The sequence below is a fragment of the Aplysia californica genome, unplaced genomic scaffold (assembly GCF_000002075.1).
Source record: "Aplysia californica isolate F4 #8 unplaced genomic scaffold, AplCal3.0 scaffold00019, whole genome shotgun sequence".
NCBI classification, from domain to species: Eukaryota; Metazoa; Mollusca; class Gastropoda; order Aplysiida; family Aplysiidae; genus Aplysia; species Aplysia californica.
Genome location: NW_004797289.1, coordinates 2,217,463 through 2,234,861, shown reverse-complemented (window position 1 = coordinate 2,234,861; position 17,399 = coordinate 2,217,463). Strand labels below are relative to the sequence as shown.

The 17,399-nt window shown below is 40.9% G+C and overlaps 1 protein-coding gene across 1 annotated transcript in view; it reads right to left on the bottom strand.

Moving 5' to 3' along the window:
- LOC101848715 (clathrin coat assembly protein AP180) overlaps window positions 1–17,399 on the bottom strand; it is a gene marked incomplete in the record, with an annotated part of 95,043 nt that continues 77,644 nt past the window's right edge. Inside the window, 8 exon segments of the mRNA XM_035971844.1 lie at window positions 1–185; window positions 947–1,133; window positions 4,683–4,757; window positions 5,090–5,225; window positions 7,690–7,855; window positions 12,304–12,348; window positions 13,893–14,771; window positions 15,923–15,979. Of these exon segments, the coding sequence (XP_035827737.1) occupies window positions 972–1,133; window positions 4,683–4,757; window positions 5,090–5,225; window positions 7,690–7,855; window positions 12,304–12,348; window positions 13,893–14,771; window positions 15,923–15,979 (1,520 nt within the window).

The following is a 17,399-nucleotide window of genomic DNA, read 5'->3' as shown; positions in this document are numbered from 1 at the left end:
TCGATGAGAGATGAGCAGAGAATGGGAATAAGTTAAGTTTGAACAATCCCACACAAAAAAAAACTTTGAGAGAGAGAGTAATCAAAAAGGAAAGCTTCAACAGTCTATACGTCAAAGCTAGATGCATAACGACTTGGTCTGCTTCAGTTGGCCACACTGGCACTCCTGTCTTAACGTCAGATAATCTGAAAGAAAAATTGAAAAAAAAACCTACTGAGCATGAAATGTGCAAAAAAACCTTTGGACGATGCCACAGATGTATCATGTGACTGAAAATATGAATTGAAAATTGCAACAAGAGATGAGGGAGTGGGGACATTTTTCTATAATAAATTGAGTTCCGATTAATCAGGTGCAAGTTCCAACTGCACACATTCAATAAAGCAAACAGCACAAGACTTCCTCCACGCCCTCCTCTTTTCTCCAAAGAGTACCATTATTGAAGTTTTCCTGAGACAATCTGGCAGATTTTCTAGTTTTCTTTAGTATAAGTTTTACAGTATTTTCAAAAGAATTAGGTCATTCAAGTGCTGAAGATTAGAGGTGTTACAAGATAGTAACAAACACAAAAAAAGGAGGAGGGAAAAGGACATCTGGGAGATTGGAGGAACAGCTTCGATAAAAATGTGGACCATCCGCAAGTGCGCCAATACAGTTAACATTCTTATAAAACCTATTTCTATTTAAGAAAATTAAAAGTTTTAAACAAATATTTTAAAAAATTAAATGCTTATCTGCCTTGCTATAGTGAGCACTATATTACAAATACTTGAATGAATCAAATACTAATCTAGCTAAATATAGCTTTGATGCTCATAGTTCATGCATTTGACTTCTTTCCCACCGCGTCTGGCAAAAAAAAAAATCCACCATTACAGAAAAACAAATAGAAAAAAAGGGGGCACGAGAGATTTTACAAAGGAGACTTATCCCGGCCTGATCGCACCTCAAACCCGGCCTCCTGACCTGTCTCACAAAGCTCCAAAGGGGTCATTGACGTTCCCGCCTGCTCCCGGCTGCGGCTGAGGCTGCTGTGGCTGCTGGAAGCCTGGGCCCATCATCGGCATACGTTGCGGAGCTGCGTACATGCCAGGCATCGCCATGCCCTGTTGGGGCATTCCCATCATGGGTTGCTGTAGACAAAACACAAAAAACATACAGAGTTAGTTTTGATAAGAGTCTTACGGCACTTGCAACACAATAAGGTTAGATTAGAAGCATTACAAGAGAGCAACATATGGTCGCCTTTAAGCACAAGGGGGCTATCCCGAAAAATACTGTTTTGAGAAAATCAAAGGTAAAGTTTTTGCCCCTTGTTCAGTTTCTTTGAAATACAAGGAGAGTTTTCTCTATAACCAAACAAATGTACACATCAATGAAACCAAACTTCTCCTATAGGTAGGGCTATGCCCACTTTTGGAGTAGGTCAAGATTTCAGGAAACTCCTGAAATCTGGGTTAGCCTGCTTGTCCTTAAAAGCGACCATATATAAAAAAGAAAGAGGAGAGATCAGGACGATAGATATTTGATAGGAAAAAAGGAGCAACCACACTGGAGCACCCGCCAACCACCTGTTTACACATAGAGAAGGGATCAGTTTGTGGAAGTTCTTTTAGAGCGGGGGTGTGACAGATGAAGAGAGAAAGATCTGAGGGAAAGAAAAGAAGTGGGACCTACTTGTGGCTCCCTACAACCATCTGTGCAAAAGGATGTTCAAGTGAAAGAGAAGTTTACTAACATGATGGTCCATTTTGAGGTGGAAAACAAAGCAAACAATTTGTTGTTGTTATTGATCCATCAACAGCTGGGCTTTCACCCTTCTGTCCAATGCCACAAAGCCATAAAAGCATGTTTGCTTAAGTTGCTGTAACATTCCACAAAAGGTGTTGTCAATGTTAGTGTAATGTATGAATGATGCTATGATATGTATAGCAATGACCACGAAAATCCTTTTTTTGCCAGAAAGTGTTTGCAAATAGGTGCATTTTGTAGCTTTATCTTCACAGAGCATGGAACTTTTTGAATTTTTGAAATCCATCAATAAACAAAAAAGTTACAGATTTTTTAATCAATTAATTTCTGGTACACTTTTATATAATGAAAAAAGCCCAAAATATGGGACGTTCTTTGGTGAGTTTTGAGACAATATTCGTCATAACTCGCTCATTTCTCGGAGTATTTAAAAGAAACTTGGCGACCCAGTACATTTTCTAGTGCAGAATCTAGTCCTGCTTTCAGATTTTTCATAGCTATCCTATTTTTTGAGTTATGAAGACGTTTATAGGTAAAAATGTGGCGGTTTTCGGTGCGTTTTGAGACAATATTTGTCATACCTCGTCTATTTCTTGGAATATGTAAATGAAACTTGGCAGTCTAGTACATTTTTTTATGCAGAATCTAGTCATGCTGTCAGATTTTTAATATCTGTCATACTTTTTGGGTTGTAAAGACATTAACAGGTAAAAAAGTGGCGTTCTTTACAGATTTACAAAGATTATCAGTCATATGTTCTCCCAAAGTCATGATATTTGAATGAAACTTGGCAACATAAAAGGTTCCTCCTTGCCAAGCAATGTTCTGGATCAATTTGTCACAAAAATGTAAGTAGAGAGCTACTAATAAATCCAGTTCTGTACTAGTAAAAGCATGCATACTTTGTTATAGAAAATAAGATCGTCTCTGTGTATATCCATTGTTGGACAGTGTCCTATTGTGTGTTAGATTAAGATGCGTTCAGATAATATAGTTTACAAGTCATGGGAATATTTCGCACGTGTAGGCTACAACTCATACATATTTACACCCCCCCCCCCTTCTCTCTCTCTCTCTCTCACACACACGCGCGCACACACACACACATGCACGCACGCGCACTCACGCACGCACGCGTGAACGATAACAATGTATAAACGGGACTATCTTCCCAGACTGGACTAAATAAGTACCATACTCTTTAATAACAATCTTAATGCCTCACTTTTCCAAACAGAGCACACAGGACGAGTCCAAGTGTGTGCTTTCCCAAGAGGGGGGAATAGGCTTTCATAACGCAAACACAATGCCATACCACTTCTCAAGATGTTTGCTTTTCTGTTTCTATTCTTCTGTCATGCAATCAAGCAAATAAAAATGACTACATATATTGTATTGTGACTAAAATGCAACAAAAACGCAAGTTATCAAGGCCCCCGTTTAGTTTTCAAGTATCCTTCCCCCCTTTCCGGTTCACATAAGCGGGGCCTCGTTTGTAGCGCCCGAGGCGACCGATGGCTGATGACGTCACTCAGTGGAAATTTCCCAGCAGCAGGACGTTCACCCAGAACGCGCAAATGGCTATGTCGCTTTTTCCCTTAGTTACTCCCACATTTTTAAAGATTACGCGAAAACCGCTAAACACAGAAGCTTGAAATTTTAAGGGAATAAAGAAAAATGGTGTACAACATATCAGTCAGTTTGACAAATCACAACTCCGAAAAATCTTCAAAGCGCACCACATCAACCACTTTCGCAAACGTTTTCGACTGCTTCTAGGATGGGTACAATGTTGTCAAACTGCATACTACGAGATTGACCTCTTTTCTGATTGGCTGCCAGGTTTCATTCATATCCATTCACGAGAAGCGGCGTGAGAGCGAGTTGAAGACAACAACCTTTGCGTTAGTGCGTCCCACGCTACGGGGGCCAAAAATCGGCAGAACAAAACGCGCTCGGTGGGCATTGCTAATATGTAAAAATGGGAATGAACTCGGTTGCGAATGTTGAAATAACGATTCTTTAATATCACAATTATTTCCCCTTCTTGATCATTGATAAGTCACATATTGTCTCGTTTTGAATTCACACGAGATTTCAGTGTAAAAGAAACAACAATAAATCAGTTTTCCGGCAAGTAGGCAGGAAACCGGATGTGTTTTCGTATTCTTTACTACTTGTAATCTTTTTATAATGTGAGGCCATATGCAGACGTAACAACTAGGTCTTCTCAGAGGGAGGAGTGTAGTCTGTCATTTAGTGCTGTGTCATGGAACACATGATGATCTACTTTACGTTGACAAAATGCCTTTTTTCTTGAAACTACTGTGAATTTTTAAAAAAGGCGTTTTGTCAGCTGACGGGCAGAGCAGTCTTGGCACCTGACCCTGACATCCAAGACTATCTAGCCAAGATTTGCCAGTTTTCATGATACAGCTCTAAAACCAGCTCTAAGCTATCATTTACAGATTAAAAGGGGAATTACTGTTCTTACCAATCTTTTGAAATTTTGGGCAGTGACGAGCTTTTTCAATTTAACATTTGAATACCAGGTGTCATTAAAATTGTCGGTAGCTTAGATATAAACTGAATTTCCTGAACATGGAAAATTACGAAGAAGATCAAGATATAGATTTTTTAACTTCAAAGAAAGCACATTAAGTGAACACATTGACCAGCCAATAATCTCAGTGCTCCGTACTAATTCCTGGTGAAAAAAACAACAAAAACAAAGATGAAAAAAAAATAAAGTGCTACAAGAATAAATGTGCACTTAGACAGCTATAAGTTTCCAGAAACTCTTACATACCAAAACAATATGTGTGATACAACTCATTTAGTTTTAGTCCTTCTCTGGCTTGAAAATTCACCGGAAATTTATATGAAAAGTGTTTACATCCATTAGACGACCATGAGATGAATCAACTTACCATCATGGGCTGTCCCATGGGGGCTCCCATAGGCTGGTTGTACATCATTGGAGCACCAGGCGCTCCCATTGGCTGCTGAAAAAAAGCAAACAAAAAAATTTTCATAGAATATTGAAAATGACAGACACCAAATGTAAAACGGTAATTTCATAATACCAGAACACCTGACAGGAGTGGGCTATAATGTGATAAGACTGCTGTCGCACTGACTGTATTACCCCTTCATCTCCGACAAGTGCTCCTAGCGGCTCGCGGTCGGAACCGCAAAATTAAAAAATTCCTACAAACTGAAAAAGTTTAACGTGTCTCGCGCGCTCATATGACCTTCTGCAGTTGCGAGCGCCGTAAAACACTTACCAAAAAAACCAAAACAAAACAAAACAAAAAACACCCTGTAGAGTACGTACTATGCCCGGCTGCTGGAAGCCCGGCTGTCCCCAGGCTGCGGGCGCGGCGGGCGTGGTGGACTGGGCTATCGGCTGTCGCTGGAATGCACTGCCACCCGTCAGCTTGCTCTCTCCTTTAGGCTGCCACTGGTGGTCTCTGTAACAACAAGACAAACAGAGAAGATATGAGTCATGACTGATTGTTGGTATGTTTGTTTGAGTAAACTGAAGAACATCGACACAATAATGGTCATTTAGCGCTGGATAAATTAAGTAAGACAGACAGACAGACAGACAGAATCAACTGAAGGAAAGTAAAGAAGTAGGATCTACAGTGGTGCCCTCCAATCACCTGCTGATTGTTAACTTCTCAAATCTAGACAACCCCCCTGAAAAATATGGACCCCCCACGGCATCTGATTAAAGTGAATAAAACAGGAGCAACGCAACATCTAGAAAACTGTGTGACCAAGTGTCAGTAACAAGGAAGGAAACAACACAAGTTGGGCATTCACCAATGCCACCCTGTAATGTGTTCTGCTATCCACGAGAAGGACGTGATCTACTTCATGGGGAATCTTTGGAACAGACCAGTACACAACAATGACTTGAAATCCAAAACAAAACCCACAAGTTGAGGTGAGTGGCGGGTACCACGAGCAACCACAATAGCTACTGCATGTCACAAGGTCTTAGTTTAAGAAAAGCACATCAACGCAACAAGTCATTTTGAATGCAGAAAAAGCAATGCAGACAGAAAGAAACAAACAGAAGGAAAGGATTCAACCATCTGCATGTCATAAGGAACAGATAGGGAGAACAGAAACAGTGAGAAGAAAAAGCAGACCTCACAAAGGCACACTGCCCTCCAAATCTAGCCTCATTGCCACAAGTGCAGTTTTTACTTTTTGTAAGTTTTATGGCACATGCAAAATAATAGCGTCATACAGATGTCGTTGATCAGAGGTGTTACAAGAGAGTTACAAACACAAAAATGAAGGAGTAGAAATAAGGACAATAGATGTTTGATAGGAAAGAAGGAGCAAACCACACCAGACAACCTGTCAACCACCCTCAAATGTAGTTTAAGATAAGACAAAAATACACAAACATTAAACTTACATGTAAAGACGATTATTTTTTTTATAGTAGAGGGTTTTACTGCGCTCGCAACTGCATAAGGTCATATGAGCGCCAAGGGGTGGGTGTCAACAGAGAAGTCTTTACAGGGAATCAAGCTTCGACTGCTCACCTCTCTAGCTTCAACAGCACAAGGTCCGCTTCGACTATCAAGGCACCCCGGAAATAGCAGGTCACAAGAGAGTGACAAACATACAAAAGAAGTAGAGGAAAATGACAATAGTAAGGATCAAGAAAGAAAAAGCAGCAGTTCCCTGTTGTAGATCAGGCACAGTTATGAGCGTGACATGAGTCAGCCCATTTACAATTCTACTCTGCTTGAATGAGAAATGTCCCCCCTTTGGGAATGGCCTAAAGACACTTCAGTCAGTGGCACTGCCCCGGCGGGTACCTGTAAAGACTTGACTGCTTAAACTTTTAAAAATACACATCACAATTCTCTGTAAATTCTTGAAAGAGATGTTTGAACAGTTTTACTTCTGACATAACATTCTCTTGTACCTTTTCAGTGAAGTGTGGCAGCAGAAAATGTTCTATCCCAATAAACCTCTCCTTTCCTTTACCTGTGTAACCCTTCAACTATGACCCATCAACAAAGAGCCAACACCCAAAGCAAATTAAAAAATACAAAGCCAGAAAGTTAACAAGTGTTTTTTTTAAGGTTTTTTTTTCCCGTAAGAGTTTTACGGCACTTGCAACACAATAAGGTCATATAAGTGCCGAAGATTAGAAGTGTTACAAGGGAGTAACAAACACAAAAAAGAAGGAGGGGAGATAAAGACGATAGATGTTTGATAGGAAAGAAGGAGCAAACCACACCAGAGCATCCACCAACCACCCACGTTAACAAGTGTGAAACAGTTTGCACACCATCACTTTTTTGAAAGGATGCACCCAAAAGTACTAGCAAATTGCTACTAGACGATACCATTGCAGTAGCTTTTGTGAGGGCACATCATATGTGCTCGAGCATGTGTGTTTCTTTGTGTGTTCATACATATTTCCATATTATAATAATTTTTAAAAAAGTAATGGAAATAATAATAATATTTGCATTTACATAGCACATATCCACGCTCAACAGCATGTTCTATGCGCTTTACAACTATTGTTACCCCAGCAGACACTCGGAAACCTTCTCCGCTTCCCAGAAAGCATCCAGGGCTAGCTGTGGATTTCAGTAAATCCCACGGTCTCAAGCATTAACAAACTGACAAGGTCTTTCACTGTCTAGAGCCGGGTACCCATTTCTACCTAGGTGAAGAGAGGAATATTCGTGTAAAGGGCCTTTCCCAAAGACACGATGTCAGGCCCCTTATAAATTTGAACCCACAACCTTGTGGCTCCGAGAGCCTAACCACTAGGCCACCAACACCACAATAAGTGCTGGTACGTGTAAGTTTTAGCATAAAATTAAAAGACTATAAACGTTATACACAAGTGACATACATTATTATTCCCTTTTTTCTTGAAAGACTCACTTTTTGAGCTGGCTGGCCCCACCGGAGACACTGAGATTGGTGGCCAGGGAGGCCAGGGAGGAGTCGAGGTCCGAACCTAGGCCCTGTGCCTGAGGCTGATTCGGCGCTGCATGGTTTGGAGAACTCTTGTTCATGGGCTGCAGCACATCGCCAAATGCGTCAAAACCTGGCAGGGGAGACAGTGGATGTTAGTCAACAGATCCACACACTAGACATTTGGTACTATTTCATCATTACCCTTCACTTTTTATGCAAAAAATTTCTCAACTAATTTCTCTTAGCCACTTTTCCCAAATCTAAAAAAAAAAACCATTGACAGGAAGTCAAATACTTACAACAAACTGATGTATGAGATAAAACTCACTTAAAGATCAACGCTGGTATCCTTTCTGTCTGTCAAAACTATAGGTACAACATATTGCTCTTCTTTGTGAAACAAAACAGGATGTATTACAGAAATGGTTATAGTGGGACAGGGTTTGAAATAACAAGTGGATAAAAGTTAGAGTGAAAGTACCATATTTTGAGTTTGGGGGGGGGGGGGGGGGGGAGTGAGGGAAGGTTGGAGAAAGGTGATATTACGTGTTTAATAAATTATGGATATACGTGTAACATACACTACAACCATGGTAAAAACACAGCATGCCACGCCCACAACCAATTGATAACACATGCAGATCAGGAACACATTTTCATCTGTTCTTTTAAGACACACTGATTTTGTTTTAAATCATTAAAATACACAACACAAACAAGTTTAAATGCTCTTTTGTCTTAAAGTGGGTTGAAGGTTTGAACAATATTTAAAAACTAAACATCATAAGTCATTCTCTCCCTAGAAATCCTGAAATCTCTGGGGGCCATTAAAAATCAAGATCAGGAAAAACTCTGCATAGCATAGTCAAGACGTCAAAAACATACGCGCTGTCTATAAAAAGGCCTATAAGTTTGACGTTTTACTATCATTCTTCAAATCCTGGTAGCTATAAAATCTAAAGTATTTTCTTTTATTATAAACACAACATACGCCTCATGTACTTTGAAAAATAAGTATGCTTCAGTTTGAAAAAAACTAAAGATAAGAAAGAAAAATCTAGGGTGGAAAAGATTGTGGATGACAAGAAACAGAAAGTAATCTAATGACAATTTTCTAAAACCACATGAGAAAAAGCAAAGCATTAAAAAAAAAAAAAATCTTTAAAAAAAAAGTTATTCTGTTTATTGCCTTAAAAATAATTTTTTAACTTGTGAAAAGGGCGATGAACAAAAAATTGTGCAGCTCCAACATGCAAACCGACATCACGCCCCTAAAAGAAGTCAATATAGTCCCGAATCCATCCAAAACCAAGGTCAAAGCACCCAAAACATTTTTAAACCATTTTTTGAATATTTTTTGGGTCTCATAAAGCTTATCTTGTAGGCTACAATGTTTTTTTAACAATCGTATTAACTTCAAAGTCTTCATTAAGTCGCCTTAAATGGGCTACTTTCAGTTTTGCTTTTGAGAACGGCCAGCATATGATCTGCAAAATTATGTCTTAATTTTAAGTTAAAGACCTTTGTGCACATATGCATACACACCCACATATGTATGAGCCCACAATCATAAGCTCATACTCACAAACACACATAAAACATACCCCATAAGCATCACAGACACACATAATATACTCTCTAAAAAACATGGGCGCACACAAACACACACACATACATAAAACATACCCCCATAAGCATACATACACACACACACACACTCACACAGATAAACATGTACACATCCACACCACCACAAAACTTCTGAAAAATATTGCTTTCCTTGTTAACACCACGAAACCATAAAAAAAAGACTGGTTTAATGCAACTGTGACATTCAAATATTTTCAAATCAGAAGTCAACATGGTGACTCCAACATGATTTTGTTCAAAACCTTTTACTTTGAAAGCGATAAATGCTATAAACTTTAGTGTGTCTTGATAACTGAGTCCAAAAAAGACTTTTCGAGTATCTTTTAAATCCCAAGTTATTCTGATCTGTTACACTGGATCGGAAACCAGCTCATCAACAAAATAGTTCCCTCATGGGAGTCAAATTCATATCTTTTGCATGCACAGCGAGAAGTTTAACCATTACATCACAGACAATGGCAATCCTAATCATGTCCATATTACTGATTCACATGAGAGTTGTGCCAGGTAGTCCACAGAAAAAGAAAAGAAAGGAACAGAACACATGACACATGTCTATTCAACAGATGCCTCAGTACCTAACTTATCAGTTTCAAAAACACTCAGAACAAGGATATAAATATATATATATATATATGCCATAGTTTATATCACAAGCAAAGTACAAACATGAGGGGAAAAGCCGATAGCTGAGGGAGGAAGCATAATACGATCTAAACTTTTCTAAAGTTCAAATTGAGATTGGAGCTAATCACACATAGTTGCTAAAGAGATACAATTTTAAAAAACTCAACAACAACAACAACAACAATCTAAAAAGAGCCCCTAAGGTAAAAGAAATTTCAAAGAAAAAACTGCAGCATCAAGGTAATATCATGTCTGTGTCCACTACAAAGCACAGTTTCCGACACTACGCCCAGACACAGCACACTAGAAAAACTTAATTAAAGCCTTTGGTTTTCATAATTTAATAATTTTTTTGGAATGTCACAACATAGTGGAATCAGGTGGTTGTCAATTTTTGGGCATATGTAGTCATACATATCATATTACAGTTTGTTTGTCTTGCTTTTGATGGAAAAAAAATCTGTCCATCTTGAATAGTGTTTGAAGGCCTGGTGTCAGAAGTAAAATAAGTAAAAGATGGACGCCAAAGTAAGGGGACTTTCAATCAAAGATTGAGAGTCCTAGGGAACTGCAAATTTACATTTTTTATGCCTTTCATCAAGTATTTTAATAAAATCGCCTCAGAAATTTGTTTTTAATGAATGCAAAAGTTGTTGAGTCAAAAGAAAAAAAGATTCAAAGAAAAAATTGCTCAACAGGTGGAAAATTGTCAGTTTCTATGATATCAATATTTTGATGAGTGCCTGATTTCACCACGATGACACACACATGTAGGTGTTTTTAAGACCCATTGACACAGTTTAGATCATTTAGGAGGCAGGCTTCTGACCTTGCCTCTTGGGGCCAACCCACGCTGAGAGGGATACATCCCATAAAAAAAGACTGAGATACTGAAAAAAAAATGTTTCTCCCCACTCCAGAATCAAGCAGGTCTCCTGTGAGCAACAGCAAAGCACATTATAACTGCTACACCACAAGACACCAGTCAGAAATCTGTGGCATACATTGTTAAACAAAGACTGACATTCCTAATGAGAGACATACTTTCTTTCTCCATATTTATTCTCATAAGCTTTATCTTAAGGGGACCAAACTCAAACAAAATAATTTCTGATGACAAGGATCAGAATCATAATAACAACAGAGGACAACAGAGGATAAATACGCAATGGATGGTAAGACCAATCAACTAGCAAACTACTTAGGGAGGGAGGATGGAAGAGAGAGAGGGGGGGGGGGGGAGGAAGAGAGGGAGAAAACCTAGCGGTTGGCCCTACAGAAAGGATCACATCTCTCAAGCCTTAATGGGGGGTGTCGTGGCTATTAGTTGTCACAGCAGAAAGAAAATACATTACATCGAAAACAGGATAGGAGAATTGCAAAAAGCTGACCACAAAATTTGTTTTTAATAAATTCCTACTCGGCTCTCTAATAATAAGCAATTGGAACCCTGTGTTTTTGTTAAACAAGTTTTCTGTCCCGTTCTAGAAATATTTAATACGGAGGGATTTTTATGTAGTTCCAGTCAGTAACATTTCACTCTTTTCCATCTCTAAATTAATTAAGACAAAGCTATGTAAGCCTCTTCCATTATGCACTTTCCATATCACATAAACAAGTGAAACTGACAATGACCCATGAAGGGGGCGGGGCGCTTGATAAAGACCCAACAAAATCGCAACACGCTGAGAACAGGTGCTAAAAATTGAAAGGGCACATTCCCAGCTTTCAAATGAGATCTAAAAGTATTTTTAAAATAACAATTTCTCATCTGATCTTTTCAACCCTCTGAAAACACATATGGCATTAGCACATCTGAGGGGTAGCAAAGTTATTGACAACAAGTGACTTGTGATGACAATTGTATGGGACAAAATATGAAGAAAAGAATTGTCTTAAATAACCAATTGAAAAAAAATAAATGTCATAAAGTCTTTTATATCAATATGATGCCACGTCATTGGCCATTTCAGGTAATTTAATCAAAATCCAAAATGAGAAGCAAAACAAGCGAACCTGTAGGCACAGCAGGGTATTTGATGTAAAGAGAAGCACGTCAAGATAATGGACATTTTGTACAGGGGAAAAAAGCAAGACAGACAGAGAGACAAAAGAGGGGTGGCAAAGAAACAGGATGTACTTGAAGAAGTCTCCAGTCATCGACACAGCCGAAACAAAGAACACAATGAATGCAGACACAAATTTGACAACACTTTGGGGCACAGAGGAAGGCAAAAAGGAGGGAGGGATTGTGGGCGGAGGTTTGGGTGGAGGGCACAGTAGTGAAAAAAATCTCATTACTTGAGGCAGGGCCTGGGACTACTGGTGAGGGCCCAGCACTGAGGCCTTTGGAAGACAAGAGATGGAGTGCAAGGAACACAGTATCAGTATTGCCATGATAGACATGTAAAACTAAGAGCTGTTCACACAGCAATGCCACAATAGTTTTGTCAAATAAAAAAACAACAACCAAAGAATTTCATGATTATAACCATTTGTATATGTTGTAAAGCTTTATGACTATTTCCTCTAAAAAAAATCAATTATGAGGGAACCAGTTTCTAATAGCCGCAAAAATACACAATGACACTGAAGTGAACGTGCTAAATTTCCTTCAGCTTCTGAGAAGACTCTTTACTCTGTACAGACTACATGCCTTAAAAATGTGTACAAACGCAACCCCTCCCCCCTCCCTGCCCCAACAATTCTATGCTAAAACAGGACTTTTTCAAGAGGTTAATGTGGAAATGCAGCAGTAGAGAAGAGACGACTTTGTCAAATCTAAACTGTGCTCAGTGATGAATCATGGAACTAAAAAAAGAAGACACTGCCAAGTGTGGATGTGAATGCAGTGGCAAGGCATTAACAGACACATAAATACCCCCCTCCCCCTCCAAGCTAAAAAAAATTGGGCCACTCTGGAATACCTAATATCATAGTAAAAAGTGCCCAGCATTCATAAAGGTATCCATGAGCGAAGAGCCCACAATATGTCTTTTTTTTTACCAGCTCTGAAGACTGCTAGATCGCTCACAACAGCAACATATTCAGAGCTACTGAGACACCGGACTGGTGGTGACAGATAGACAGACAGCCACAACTTTCAGATAATAATGAACACAAAGTATCAAACGAAACGTGGAAACAATCAACCAAATACATCCAATATCTTTTTTTAAAGAAGCCTACAGGGAATACAACAACAAGTTTTTAAAAAAGTCTTCACGCTCATTCACGGTGTGGAACATGAACATCATTGTGAAACAATGAAGAAAAAGACTGCCACTTCTAGACAAGCCAAACAACAAAACACAAAGGCTGACAGAGGGACGGACATACCCAACATAAGGAAAAGCTTTGGCTGTGACAAGTGGAAACAATAAACTACTGGCACAGAGGGCACACTCTGCTCTACAAACTCCAAAACTTAAATACTTCGACAACAAAATTTGCTGGAAAACATCTGACAGTCATTGCCTGCAGAACAACATACGACCAAAATTATGAATGATCTGAAGCAATGAACTTCTAAGATTAACAGAACAGAAAGAAACCAGGAAATAACTTCTTCAACAGAAAAAAATCTAAGAAATGAGATGGCCAAATGAGTACAAACGAACCAAAATCTGCAATATGTATATGAAACAAAGGACACAGTGAGCGGCCGACCACAACACACTAGTGACACACATACACACACAACGCGTGTAGAAAGGCACAAGCCAAGCTCTAGCTGAACAAAGAGCTGGCAGGATGTGTGTGAACGGCCACAAGGCAAGGGTACAACAGCGTATGTCTACCGGTACACAACAGCATTCGTCTATCGGTACACAACAGCATGACGATGCGCTCACACACCAAGAGGCATGAAGAGGAAGAAGAGACAGTACCTTGACCTGACAGGTTCGCTTCCTTCTCCGCACCGACCTCGTCTGGAGCCCGCTGCTGCTGCTGCCCCCCCTCCATCCCGTCCCCTGTCATCACGTAACCACTGCCCATAGGGGGCAGGCCGCCAGCTGAAACCATCGCATGTCCAGGAGACACGGGACGGGCTGTGGCCCCTGCTGCGCCACCCATAGACTTGCCCGCCGCGCTTTTCGAGGGCGACATGGAGAGACCCAGGGCCTTGACTGCGTCCTCTAGTCCTGGGCCCGATGGGGAAGAAGAGAGAGAGGCTGCGGGAGACTTCCCACCGCGGGTCATGATACGCACGGGCGACCCACCCACACCCATAGACAGGGACGGGCTACCGGGGGCCTGGGCTCCTATTCCGGCCCGAGCGCTCGCAATGTTGGCCCCTGGTATGGCCACTGGCACGGAGGGCTGGGCCATAGGTTGACCGTAATACTGGCCTGTGCCACCGCTGCTCACCATACCCATACCAGGCATCACAGGGGCGGGGCCACCGAAAAAGCCACCAGAGGGCGATACTGTTGGGGGACCTCCCAGGCCAGCCGGCATGGGAGGCTGTTGTGGGGCGGGTACCCCCGGGCCAAACAGATTGGCCGAATCATCCAAGCCACTGAGAGGGGAGGGGGCCCTTCCCATCAGGGGGCTAGGGGTTCCAAACCCGGGGATGGGAGAGGGGGTCGGGGAGATGTTATGGGATTCCGCGCTGGTCTCAAACTCAGCAAAGGGGCTTCCACCACTAGGGGGCGCCGGGGAGGGCTGCTGCAGCGGGCCGGCTCCAAACTCAGAGGGCAGGCCGGGGGAGACGCTCTGGCCTCCAGACCCGTCCAGGAGGTCGAGAGGTGACGCCAGTTCCAGTCCTAGTGGTCAAGGGAGATGACGGGCACAGAGGCAAGTGCGAGCAAGGAGGAGAAACAGAGATTTCACACACAACATAGCACGCTCAGATCAGAGGAAGCAAAAAGATCACTGGAACTCTCATCTCAGGTCACTTATAATTCGACACTCTGGAGAAAGACCTACTGCCACAGGTCCATAGCACTACATTTATTGGAGGTTCAGAGACAAAATGCAATGGAAGGGGAGGGGGGCAGGAAACTATGAGAAAAGTTAAAAGTAGACGAACAAATATCAAGAGATAAATTTGAAACACAGCATTAAATTCAGTGGCAAACGTTAAGCATATGAAAAGTTTAAATAATAAGCTTGGCAACTGGAATCATAGTAAGTGATTATTCAGTTAAGAAATGGGAAAAATTTAGTGTGCATGAAACAATGAATTACATAGCTTCAAATACATAGAAAGCAAAAAAGTTTAATGTATGAATTGTCGGCTTATTTAAAGGAAAAAACTGCAATTATCAGGGGGTCACTTAAACTCACATCATTGTTGATAGATAAAACTAGCCAGTTAATTTCCATCATTTTTCTCCTGCCTGGCACCTGTCACTCAAAATGAGATGAGAGTCATTGCTACTCTTTACTCATATAAGCCAGAAAATCTCATCTCAGTACTTTAAAACGTGGACATAAAGCAAAGAAACATAATTCTAAACCTCGTCGTTTTATTGTTTCCCCCAAACTATTCTAGCTTAAAAAATCATTCATGTTTACTGAAGCGATTCACTTACATAAAATTTGAACATTTTCTTTTCTTTTTTTTCCATTAAGCTTCCCGTTCACAAGGTACAAAAACCACCGATTATTTTCATATCAACAAAATAACTTCACGACAGGGAAATGCAACCCCCACGGACATGAGTCAAAACACAGGAGATATCTGTGTAATAAATAGAAGGGCAGCGCCCTGACCTCTCGAATAACTGAGGTGAGTATAGTGTGGTGAGTAAATACAGTGCAGGTTGAGTTAAGCTAGTCGCAGAGTGCCTAAAGCCGTACAGGAAGTGCTGGGCGAGATACCGATGGTGTTAGCTGTCAGAAGAACACAACAAGCTCCAGAACCTGTTGTTTGATTTGAGGGGGGGGGGGGGGGAAGCTGCTGTTACTATACCTGGGGGCGCCTTAGCTACTTGGGCAATGCTGGGGGTTGCACCAAATCCTGATCCAGCTGTAGTAGTGGTTGTTGTTGCCGTAGTTGTTGTTGTTGTTGTTGTTGTTGATGTGCACATTGTGTGTGCAAAGTGCCACGGGCATTGTTCACAGACCCATCCAACCCAGATGCATGCACGCACCAACAACCACACAGACAAACACCCCACGCGTACACATACACACACGCACGCACACGCACACACATACGCCCGTGCACACAAACACGCGTGCACGTGCACACACACACACACACACACACACACACACGCGCGCGCACACACACACACACACACATCAACCAGTGGTCAGTCAGTATGGTGGTGGTGGTTGCCATGGCGACAGCGGCCAGTCAGCACAGAGTGTAGACGTGATCAGAGGCAACAATAGCGGCATGCACACACACACACACATGTGGACAGAGAGGGGGAGAGAGGAGGAAAAAAAAAAAGCGAGAACATGCACAGTGTTAGCCCATGTGAGTGAGATATGCTGTATAAGAGACAATGTTAATACATTTTCTAACACATCAAGAGAGAGCAAGGAGTCCCTGTGCTCTCTGATGTTCTGCACAAAATGCCGTCAACCTATTTGTAATTTTCCCTTTTCCTACCCACAACATGTCAGTAAAGCGTTTCAACTATAGCCACATGGCTCTACAGAACTCAGCAAAAATCAATGAATAGAACAAAAATAAAAATTAAAAGTTACTCTTCAATCTGAAAATAGGAGGAGTAAGTTAAGCAAGCAAATTTTCAGTGTGATGGCCTCTCTTCTCAAACACTGGAGCTTAGCGAACCCTAGCTTCCCAAACCAAGGGACCAGACTCTTGCCTGGGCAAACATTCACACAATAACTTGTAACAAACAGACATTGTAACTTCGCACACTATTATAAACTTTTCTCTTCTTTTTGAAAAGCAAAATTTTCACTTTGTCAACCATGCCCTATTTCTTTACAACTTCAAGATCAAACCAAATTAAGTGTAACGTCAGTAATTTCTCAAACGATTGAACTTGAGTAGAAATATCAAGCTGAAATAAATACTGAGGTGGATAAATTCATCTATACATTTCTACATTTATATGAACATAAACCATGTACTTATTGATTCATTGTCTGATAATTCATCTGTTTGGCTCTACAGATGAATATCATCTTGAAGGTATGAAATCAGAGTCAATTTCTTTAGACAAAATTTGACCCTGCCATTCTCAAAGCTACATTTCTCTGACAATACAACTTCCAACCAATGGACTGAGAACAATCATTTCTTTTTGCAACTTGCAGTGCCTGAACAGCCACTTGTCGCTATTTACAGCATACGCAGCGCAACCTATTGTGCAGTAACGCTGACTGACTCACTGGTCCTCTTGTATCAAAATGTTTTCTTTTCTCATCCATTCTCGTCCCTTTCTATGAAAGGATGTTTTTAAAAA